This window comes from Protopterus annectens, chromosome 10.part0 (assembly GCF_019279795.1).
Source record: "Protopterus annectens isolate FY-2018-M chromosome 10.part0, PAN1.0, whole genome shotgun sequence".
Classification (NCBI taxonomy): domain Eukaryota; kingdom Metazoa; phylum Chordata; order Ceratodontiformes; family Protopteridae; genus Protopterus; species Protopterus annectens.
This window is the reverse complement of record NC_056744.1, coordinates 1,411,868,318-1,411,880,426: the sequence shown is the minus strand read 5'-3', so window position 1 is coordinate 1,411,880,426 and position 12,109 is coordinate 1,411,868,318. Positions and strand designations below refer to the sequence as shown.

General features: G+C 38.3%; 1 protein-coding gene across 1 annotated transcript in view; it reads left to right on the top strand.

Moving 5' to 3' along the window:
- Window positions 1-12,109, top strand: part of CCHR10.PART0H1orf52 (chromosome chr10.part0 C1orf52 homolog) — a 170,716-nt gene that overhangs the window by 33,952 nt on the left and 124,655 nt on the right. The window contains exon 2 of the mRNA XM_044086036.1: window positions 8,818-9,022. Within this exon, the coding sequence (XP_043941971.1) occupies window positions 8,818-9,022 (205 nt within the window). The remainder of the gene's footprint in view (window positions 1-8,817; window positions 9,023-12,109) is intronic.

The window sequence follows — 12,109 nt, the reverse complement described above, 5'->3', positions numbered from 1 at the left end:
CTCATCTATCAGCCAAATGGGAATGCCCATGTCACGCTCCAACATAAACCCCTCTCCACCCAATCTCTTTCTACCCTGCACTAAAATCATTACCATTTACCAATTCTATTGCTTCATCTCAACGTAAAACATTCTCGCCCTACCAGGGACCGATTTTTCTCTGCTATCTAATGTACTACACTTTCCATAATCCAATTTTCTTGTACTCTCTCCATGCAAAATGGTCCACCTAACCTGCAAAGGTCTAGTAGCTACTTGTTTAATGTTTACTTACAAAGAGCTTATTTGACAGAGATGTCTTTTTTTACAAATGTTCAGTTTACCCAACCTCCAAAAGGGCTAGTAACCTTCTGTTTGAATGTTAAACTCACTAAAAGCTTATTACATAATGTATTATATTTCTGTAAGTGTTTCAATTGTTCTGTATAAATCTTTGTTGTTCTTTTATAGGTTCATAGGTTAGTACTAGCCAATTATCCCTTGTGAGAATCAAACCCTGCACCTTGTGTTTGTAAGGCAAACACCTTAACCATTAGGCCACCCTCCCCACCCGTAACATGTAATATGTAACTTGCAATATTTGGAGTTTTTCTCCTCTGGCCTCCACTGAAAACAAGTTCTTTATGGCTCAGTGGACTTCCCCGGTCATCAAACTTAAATAAATAAATACACAATAAATAATATCATGGTAAAACTCGCATTACATTTCCTATATTGATTTTCATGCACTTTTGTTTGTTTCTAAAAAAATAAGTTTTAAACTCTAGTCGTATGCCTCAGAATGATGCACGCACCGCTTCCTGCTTCTGAAATTAGCATCATCATGTGCCGCATTTTGATGCCGCTTTTCTGTATTTAAGAAGTAAATACAGTTCACCATGTGTGGAAACATTAGTAAGAGATATGAGATATAGGGACATGACGAAAATAATATTGGTAATCGCCACTCAGAATGCAGAATTCAGAACTGAGGATTCATTTTAAAACAAACAAAAAAAGCAGCACTAGCTATATGAAGGAGCCAAGAAGCAAAAGTGCCTTTCTGCAAAACCTACAGTTGTACAAATACAGTTGAAAGGAGTGAATATAGTCTGCACGTTTATTCAGGTATAACATTTTAATTCTGAAGATAAGCAATTACATTAAAAAATGAGTAGTGAAATTGTTTCTTTGATGCTCTCAGTGAGAACAACAGTGGATGCTAAGCACATTTTTCTAAATGCCTTACTTAGGGCACCCCGAATGATGGCAATCCATGGATGTACCATGCTGAAAACAAATGCAAAATGTTGCAGAAAATATACAGGTGTTTTAAAAGCTTATTTTTTAGTTAAAAGGAACATGTTTTAAACATATTGGCACCCTGTAGCATTGTCATGTCACACTGTACTGTTCAAAAGGGTGAAAACAGAATACTAATTCAATTTTGCCCCTTTGAACTTGATCCTTAAAATAACCATCCCTCTACTGTAGGGCCTTATTTCCATTTATTTAGAAAGGCACTACTCTGTTATTGCTTACTCTGCAAATCTTCAATTAATCATGGACCTGATCAGAAATGGCACAGAACTCTCCAAACTCTGGACCAGACCTAATTTGACTTTGTCAAAAGGAAGTCTTGCCTCCTCAGTCTGGTGGACTACTTCGAGAAAGTCACCAGGGCCATGGGTGAGGGTAAAATGGTACTCACCACTTATCTAGACCTGGCCAAAGCTTTTGATACAATCCCCCACTTGGGGATCATAGATAAATTTACTGAAATGGGTATAAACCCCTACATCGTCAATGAATACAAAACAAAATCAATCCAGTGAATCTCCAGAACTTATACCGTTAAAGCAACAGCTTTTATGAAGTATAGTATTTAACAATAGGTATTTAATTTTTATTTGTGCATAAACATAACCTTTTGACATAATCTCATTGTGAAATTTCAAAATTTTAAATCCGTCTCAACTCATTTTTAAATTTCAAATGTTACATTTATTGTAATAGTGAAAAGAACAGCTATTTATATACAAAACCATATGATCTGTATGTTGTTTTACTAAATTTATGGGTCTTTGTTTGAATGTACCTTTAAGGTTTGAGTGTTTACTTTAACTCATTTTAGTGTCGTGACTATATTGGAATCACATTTAAATGCTTTTTACTTGTTATTTGGGTAGATTCTGATGATTGGTTTTGTTTTGTATTGGTTCTTGGGTTTTGTCCTGGAATATGCCATCTTCATCTCTTTCCAATTTGTGCGGATGTTGTTGGACCCCACCGCCTGAGCAACCTGGAGGAGCTGCCTCGGAGATTGGACTTTTAACTCAGCTGGTACAACAACTTTTTGAGAAAGGGTTGGGAGGGTGGCCTAATGGTTAAGGTGTTTGCCTTACAAACACAAGGTGCAGGGTTTGAGTCTCACAGGGGATAATTGGCTAGGCTTAAAATGGCTCGCAAGGGCAGTTAGCTTAGTACTAACCTATAAACCTTTTGCAGCACGTTTCTCAACTTTCAGATAGAATTATATGGTTGGAGACCAGTAAAAACAACATCCCTGAGGGCAACTGTATATTGAACACTCCACCTGTTTTACAGCAGTTCTTTGATGACAAAGTACTGGATCTTTTGAACGTAACAGGGGCACACAAAGTAATACCAACTTGCCTTTGTCTATAACTGCCTAGTTAAATAATGTTCTCTCTTACTTGAGCACTGTGAACAACAACAACAATCTGGCTTTCAATAAGTCTATGGAACAATTTGAAATAAAAAAATTATAAAATATAGGAAACTCTTATTGAGAATGAGTTATTTTGGTGAATGTATTAAGAACAAACAAGTCCCAAAATTTCCTAACTGTTGGTTCCAAATTCTCCTCAATATTATGAACTGCTCAATTTTTTTTGATAAACAGGGATGTGATTTAATGTGGATTTTGGTCCAACACAACAATAAAGAGCTTGACTCTTTACGAAGCGAAATCATTATACTTTGAGAAAAATATCAAAAATGACTTGCTTTTTTCACATATTGGTGACAAATATAAGAAAATATTTGAGAAAGCTGATGGTCTCACATGATGTCAGGAACCGGAAGCTTAAAAAAATGGAATGAGGCTTGATTATAGTAGAAAGCATGCCTATCCTTTGCCCAAGATCTCCACGTAACATTGGTCGTACTCTGGACAATTAAAATGTGAATGTACAGGCTCAATCGGAGTCACTTGGACAGGATGCCCCTTTAGAACAGGCTCCATTGAGGTGTTGGGAGCGCCTGAGGAACTGAAATATGAACCAGCAACAACAGAACTATATGAACCAGCAACAACAGAACTATCGGAACCAGTGGAGAGGATCTACCAACTACAATCCACAATGGCGACGGAAATAGAACTGGATACAAATTTTGCTTTTTCCAGCTGTCTGGCTGATGAGGATGTGCCAATGGATGGACCGAGTGTTATCGCCAATGCTGAAGGTGACTTTAAGCTGTAGAATTACACAGAACAAGATTTTAGTTGCGAACATGCCACATTACTAAGTAAAGGGTTTAACTCTGTACTGTCTGGTCGAGCGAATTTTTAGAATGTGTTAATGAATTTTAAACTGTATTTGAGAAAGCTTAACTTGTGTTTATTGTTTAAAAACAGTAACAGGCAGAATGTTACTAGTGAGATTACCCTTAAAAGTTTATTTAATCCACCATTGCAACTACCTCTTATCATTTTTGAGAAAGTATGTGAGTTTGAGTTCAGGAAAATTATTAGGGAGTGCCTGTTCGAACACTAAACACAACCTCACACTTGCAGAATGGAATTCACTTAAAGCATTATGTTTAGATAAAACTTTAGGAGTTATGGAACTTGACCGGGGGGGGGGGGTTGTCATGACAAAGGTAGATTATTGCAATAGAATGAATATGATGTTGTTTGATGATAGCATGTATGAGGAAGCCTCAGTCAGTTTAGTAAACTTATCTTATGTGCATATTGATTATCTTGTTAAAGACATGTTGGATCAAGGTGCTATTTCTTTTGAGGAGTATAATTTTTGTCTTGTGAGTTTCCTACTATTCTAACTATTTTCAGACTTCTGAAAATACACAAAGACTTGATGGACCCCCCCCCCCCTTCGCCCTATTTGTAAATGCCTCTAAGGTTAAAATTCACCCTCTAGCAAAATACATTGATATTAACTGAAGAAATGCTTAGATGATTGTGCTACTGTTTGTAAAGACTCTTGGGACTTTTTGAGAAAGTGGTATGGAATGGTAGTAGCCACCCATATCATAAAAAGAGAGGCCTTACTAAGGGCCAGTATGTTAGACTGGCACGATTGGTGTCTGAGGAGGGACTATTTTTTCACAAAGGTGAAAATTTGAAAAAATTGATTATTAAGCGTGGTTATCCTGAATCCCTAATTTCCAACATTTTTACAGAGGTTTCCAACAAAAGGGACTGGCTTTTATAGACCCATCTTGGAGGATGAAGGGGCACTCTTCTGTGGCCATATCCCTACAGGAAGGGATGAGAATAGTACATTTTTGCATGCATTTGTTACAGCATATAGTACTGATCATGCCAACATAGTTAAAGTATTGAGGAAGAACTGGAACATTTTCTCGTGTTTTGAGGGGGTGGCTAAATGTATTGGTAGTGAACCTAAGGTTGTATTTCAGAAAGGGAAAGTCATTAAAGACCATCTTGAACAGTCAGGTTTAAATTGTAGGAGAACTGGGACGTATACATGTGGAGGATGTTCCCAGTGTCCTCATATCAAGGAAGGGAACTTATTTTTAGTTAATGGTAGAACCCTCCGCCCATCTTTCCACTGTAATACTAAGGGTATTGTTTACATTGCTATATGTAAGTTTTGTACCAGTTACTATGTGTGAAAAACCTCGAGACATATTAAGGAACGAATTTATGAGCATCAGTTAGACATCAGACATTCTAGAAACACTAATTCTTTGGCCAAACCTATTGTGCAACATGCTAGGCACGAATTTGTATTCTTTGGTATTGACAGGGTGGATTGAAATCCAAGAGGGGGGGGGGTCCTTGGAGTGACATTTTAGAAGCTAAAGAACTTAAATGGCAACTCAAGTTGGAGGCTTTATACCCATTTGGGTTGAATGACCATTAAAGTATCACTAGTTTGTTAAAACTTGGATCTTATGAAATATAGTATTTAACACTAGGTATTTAATTTTTATTTGTTTGCATATAAACATAACCTTTTGACAACTCATTGTAAAATTTCCAAATTTTAAATCGCATATTGTAATAGTGAAAAGAACAGCTATTTATATACAAAACCATATGATCTGTATGTTGTCATACTACATTTATGGGTCTTTGAATGTACCTTTAAGGTTTGAGTGATTAATTTGATAACTCATTTTAGTATAGTGACTAGATTGGAATCACATTTAAATGCTTTTTGTGTATGTGGTTAGATTCTGATGAAGTCCTGTGTTACACTCTGAAGAAAGCGCTTAATCTTTTTTATTTTTACAATATAAGTTTGTTGCTTTAACAGTGTACGTTCTGGAGATTCACTGGATTGGTTTTGTTTTGTATTGGTTCTTGTTTTTTGTCCTGGAATATATCGTCAATGGATAGCCAACTGGCTCACTGACAGGACATATGTTGTTCAGATAGATGAATCCACTTGTGATAAGAAGCCTGTTAGTCACAGTGCCCCACAGGACTCGAGTGTTGGGGACCCCTCCTGTGTGGTATATACTTCTCTGAATTGAAGGCCAATGTTGAGGGCCTCTGGCTCACAGAGTTCACCGACGACTGTAAGCTGGGAGCAATCACTGAATCCCCAAATGATGTTGACATCCTACAAACATGCCGAAAAATGGCAAACAACTGGTGCCAAAACCATGGACTGATCTAAACGATAAAAAATGCGTAATCCTACCCTTTTGTAAATCAGATATCCTTGAAAGTTATAATATTGATAATACACCCCTAAAAGGAGATCCATTGGTGAGGGACCCAGGAACATAGATAGACAAATAGTAACCTTAACTTTAACCACCAGGTAGCTATGGTAGTGATGAAATCCTTCTGTGTGGCTCGACTTGTAAGCAAAGGCATGACATCAAGATCAAAGGAAGTCAGTGCCATTTTACTCGGCCCTCATCAGGCCCATAATCAAATATAATGATCCTTTCTGCATGTACCTAACCAGGCACTTACACCAGTTGGAGCACCACAGAGGAATCGCACTAAAAAAGTACAAAGCGTAAGACACATGTTTTATGCAGACCAACTAAAGGCCCTATTTCTTTACTCTGTCTCATATTGTTTGTTGAGCGAGGACTTACACCTGACCTACAAGACATTCTCTGATCCGGCCCTGATGAAAATGGTACATATTTGCAAGAAAAATTATACAAGGAATTACGCATTACATGGACCTGAACCTTTTGTGATTGTAACAGAACTTGCTGGAGAGAGGGATTCATGTCATCTGTGGAATAAACTTTCCATCTTCATAAAGATCATAGAATGTCTTGTAGATCAGGTGCAAGTCCTCGCTCAACAACAAAATCGCCAGATTCGCTACTAGCCACAAGTCATCTAGCCACCACTGTTTTTCTCTACACAAACTAAAATGGCTAGAACTATCCAATCATCTCACCTATACCCAACTGACTCTTGCACATAAGCTCATTTTCAACCACTTACTGTGCCCATCCCTTTCCTCTGCCTTTAAAATGCATCTACCCAACAGAGTACTAAGATCTAACAACCAAAACCTAATAGAATTGCACAAACCAACTCGTCCCTCAGGGAAAAATCTCCTATTCTGTGGTCTAGCACGTCTCTGGAAAACTCTACCACCATCCATTCGTACCATCTCTAACCACTTTATATTCAAAAAAATCTCTTCACTCTCATCTACTGTCCCAGTGGGAATGCTCCTGCACCCATCCTTCATATCTACTATCCCAGTGGGAATGCTCCTGCATCCATCCGTCATGATATACACTGGAAATTACTTTTTACCCTCACTTTTTCCCTCCTTTCTGGTAACTTCCTTTTACTGCCTCTCCTAACTCTTACATTCTCTGCTCGTACTAACTGAACTATTTACAAAAAATATATTCAAGCTTCCTAAGAGTTAATGGCTCTCTGTATTTATATTGAAATGTTTTCTTTTCTAGTATGTATCTTCTGTAACATTCATCACCAGTCTATACTACTTGTAACATTATGCTCTAAGCTGTATCAATTGTAAATAATGTAATCTAACCTAAAACCTTTTGTAACCTTGTTTCTGGAGCTATACTGCTTGCAATGTCATGCTCTAAGCTACATCATTGTAAGTATTGTAATCTAATGTAAAACCTATTGTACTTTGTTATTGGAGCTTTCCTCCCCAGGACTCCATTCAAAATGGGTTCATCTTGGCCCAGTGGACTATCCTGGTAAAACAACTGCAAATAAATAAATAAAATAAATAAATAAAAATAAAACAAGTCCATCCCTCACACTCTTCAAAAAGAATTTGGCTAAATGGGGATCAGTCATCACTCTTGGGGTACTGCCCATGTCCCTTATGGGCAGAGGCAATCTGTCAGATAACTCAGGACTCCCAAAAACCCACTACCCTGATACTACCTGATCCCATATATAAGGAATCATAGGTTCATAGGTTCACAGTAGGCTATCTGCCCTAGGGCATTTATAAGCCTAGCCAGAGTATGATTGGCTTTCGCCACCCATTTTAAATTAATTTTGCTATGCCCTTTTTCAAGGTTAGTATACTGTGCCTCTGTCTAACAGTGACACAGAAGTGATACCCGGGGTAAACCTATGATCTCCCATCCACTCATCAAGATTCCTCTTGAAGAGAGTCAATGAGGGACTCTGCCTAGCCTGGACTGGGATTGTATTCCATAGTGAAGATATAATGTTGTCATATCCTGGGTATCATTTGCTAAACTTGTAAAGTCTGTTGTGCCATTAGCCTAGTAATCACCTATGAACCTGTAATATTTCCATTTTTTTCAGTGGCACAGTCAGGCATGTGTTCTTAATCTACCTTTTTTATGAACAGTGAGTGAGCATGTTCTTTCAGCTGAAATAGTTCTACTGAATTTTTAAGAAATAAAAATAGTCTTTTCAATTTCATTCCATCTGCTCTCCAGAAATGTCACATTTCATTTCTTCTAAGGTGCTTTCTCAACTCTGACAATACTGCTGTCTTTTCAGAGACAAGAATGTATGGTCTTAGAGGGAGAGACAAATTACAAGGGAACTAAGTACCTCACTGTGGAGTTTTTTTCATGGTTTTCCATGGACCATTAAAGTTTAAACAGCCATGTGATACAAGAACCAGGCACCCCCCTCCCCCACCAATAAAATTTGTGAGATTTCATGCATACGCAATGTAGTGAATACTGAAGAAGTTGAATAATACTGAAGTGTCTTTCACAGTGAGAAGAATATTCACTTACATGTCTCATTGTAAGAGCCATTTTGTAAGGAGAGAAATATGTTTTTGGTATAAAATGTAAGGCAGCACATAGCTAACCGTGCATGTTAACCAGGGGGATGTGCCATGCTATATTTTTATAAAGTGTATAGAGGAACAAGTGCAGTTGGTAGTGATTAAAAAGAATGTCAGAAATTGAGCTTTTTGTCACGAATGCAGTTTTCTGTCTAATTATTAAAGCCTGCTGTTGGCTCACTTTTTTTGTTAGTGAATCACTTATCTGTAAAATCTCTGTGGTGAAAAATTACATACAAGTAGAGAGGTTTGTTTAATTTTACTTCTCATAAATGATGTATACTTACCTTAACAGGCTCCGAAGGAATTTAAAGTATGGAAGACCAATGCAGTACCACCTCCTGAGAGTTATGTTGCTCAGGAGGAAAAGAAAGCTCCCCCACCTGGGATGGATATGGCAGTCAAGTGGTCTAATGTCTACATGGATAACGGAGATGATGCCCCCCAACATGTGATCAAAGCACGCTTCCTTCCAGAAGAGGAAGATATTGTGCAATCAGGTAAATGTTTTACTTTTAATTGAAGTAAAATATAAGGTACATTGTGTGTGTGTAAGTACATGTGCATTTGTACATGAGCGTGTGTGGTGTGTTAGGCTTGCATCTGTATGTCTTGTTTACTGTCTTTTGTTTCTCACACAAACTGGTAAGAGCCACATAGAACAGGGGTCCAAACCATGATCACCTATGTGATGCCCCTGCATTGGCCCGGTAATTAAGGAGCCTCCATCCTCACCACTAGCACCAGTGAGGGATGTACACGTTGGGAGGATGACAAGTACATAGACAGTAAAAGTACAGTTTCCTTTAAGAGCACACAGAGCTCACAGTTAGTCTGGGCCTGGTTTCTCCCTCTTTCTCCAGATCCCCAGTAAGACTCCCCACTGGTAAAACTGTAAGATTAAGATCTCAGCCGAGTGGCCAAGCTAAGACATCCAGCACCCCCTCTGTCCAACCAGTGCTTCATGTCCCTGCCCAAATAGCTGACACACACACACGCGCACACACACACACTTTGAGATTTGATTGATATACAAACACACGCACGCACACCTGGGAAAGACTGGCACAGGTTTACTAGCGGTCCGCCATCTGCCCAGAGTATAAGGTAGTACCAGCTGCCACCAGCCACCCTTACTTATCAGCTACTATAAGGCCCTTACCAAAGGGGTGTCTTTGTAATGTTACTATTATGCAAATGTTAAGTGTGACCAAGACTTTCAAGGCTATTTTGGAGTGGCCTGTACAGGGTCACCAAATACATGTGCAAGTACACTAAGAGCTTTATCTCTAAACAAACTAGTCACAATTAAAAGGTTTAAATATTTTTAATAATAAATAATAAAAAAGAAGACATACTTAAACAACACAGTAACTACAGAGCTCCGAATCACAGGAAATATTTTAAAACAACATTGCAGGACAGTCTCAAATAAGTTCAGAAAACATCCAAACTAATATTTACTATATTCCCATCTGTATGTAAGAGACATCACTGTACCCTAGTTACTTACTATTAGCAAGACAAATGCAAATGATGATGAATGGATGTTGTGATAGCCAAAGACAAATGCAAAATGCAAAGTCATTCTCTGAGAGACTTCTTAAATTAATGTTCTTCTTCTTTCGGCTTTTCCCGGTTAGGGGTTGCCACAGTGGAACTGCGGTCCGCTATCAACATTATTGCTGGGTTAGCTCTGATGACATCACTCTGTCACCTGACTTCAGTTCCCAGGCTAATGGAAACATAACAAAATATAACATTTCTCTGTGAAAAATACGTATCTCTCAGATGTTTGCTTATAACTGGAAGTCATAAAACAAAACACTTTTACATCTGAAACCTAGTAATTATTTCCGTTTCAGGAAAATAGGAAAACCTCAAGCTCTAGACATTTTGTCTGCTTGCTGCACTGAAACTGAGATAACACAATCGTAAAACATTCTGATTTCAACCTATTTTCTTGAAGCCTTACAAGTTAACCCTGTATGTTCCAGCTTCTGTTATTAAAACATACATTTGCACAGGTAATAGTTATATACATTGTTCTTTTTTTATTAGGGTACACTGTGGTTACATTCTTGATGCTCAGTACCTAACACACAGTTCTGTATAAATCATAGCAATATTCACAAATGACATAGAATTATTAGCAAAATTCCAGCTAGCTGGGCTGGCAGCATCACAACCTGTAATGTAACTGTCCAGGGAATCTTGTGGCAACATTTTTTGTATTCTGTTATTTACTCCTTTTCATGTAATGTATTCATAAGTGATGACCATTTGGGTTGCCGTGTATCTCTGATGCACTGTAAGATCAGTTGTCCAAGTCCCTGTCACACTTGCTGTGGGAACCTTGTCTGACATGAAGTGCTGTCTTATCTGTTTATTATCTTCATCCAGGTGCAATCACAATTCGTTGTTAATTGAGAGAAATGAGAATGCTGTGCCTGCTTGCCTATCTTTGGGGAGGGATGGAAATCCTTGTTGGGAAGTAGTGAAGTCACTGTGTTGCCATGGTTCCAGAGAGCACAGCAGACTTCACACCAGGTTGTGGGGAGGGGGGGTCATAGAGGGAAGACCATACATATTCTGCAGAAATGCAGCGTGGCCCGTAGTGCTCCATTGCATGCCCGTTGTTAGCAGGTCCCAAGATCGGCATGTCGCTGTGGAGGTGAGAACACTGTTGTCCCAAGACCAGAACCTGAGCCTGGAATTGGATCAGGGGCTAGAACATAAAAGTCCAACAGCCCACACTATGGTGCTTTCTTCCAAGTTAACCTCACTCTTGCCACTAGTGACTGAAGGGGGAACAAATGGACCAGTTTGGTGGATGGGGAAGTAGAGCTGCTGGTCTGTTGATGGAGAAAAAGGTCTAAAAACATTTTTGCATGAAATTGCAGCCCACTGATCACTTATTGGTTATCTACTGGCCATTACACATCCTTGTGCCAGCAGACCTTGTGAATCACCTGCAGAGGACATTACAGTATTGTCCATTTTGTCTTCTCTTCATATCCTTCCCGCAACCTGCCACAACCAGAGCAGAGGTACAGGAATGCTGTCATTTTTGTGTCATGTTTCTGATGGATAATTATTTATATATATATATATATATATATATATATATATATATATATATATATATATATATATGTATATGTATATATATATGTATATGTGTATATGTATATATATATATATATATATATATATATATATATATAAAATACATATAATTTATTTTCCACTTGCTTTATTATCTTGGGGGGGGTGGCTTTTCTGCAGTGCATCTGACAACATATCTGGTGATGATGATCAGATATTCATCATATGGGAGTTGTGGGTGCCAAATCCTAGTTAATGCATATTGTGGTATGAAATGTACATAGAGTTCTGCCAGCTGTTGTACTGTTAAGTATTACGTATGAAATCAGAAGTGCTTTATGATGACCCTGGCAGTTAGCACAGTGGGTCAAGGCACAAGCTGCTTCATGTAGTCAGGACTATAATGCAGGGTTTAATTCTTTTAACCCATATGTCCCTACTGTGTGATTCTGAGCAAGTCCCCTTATCAGATGGTGCTC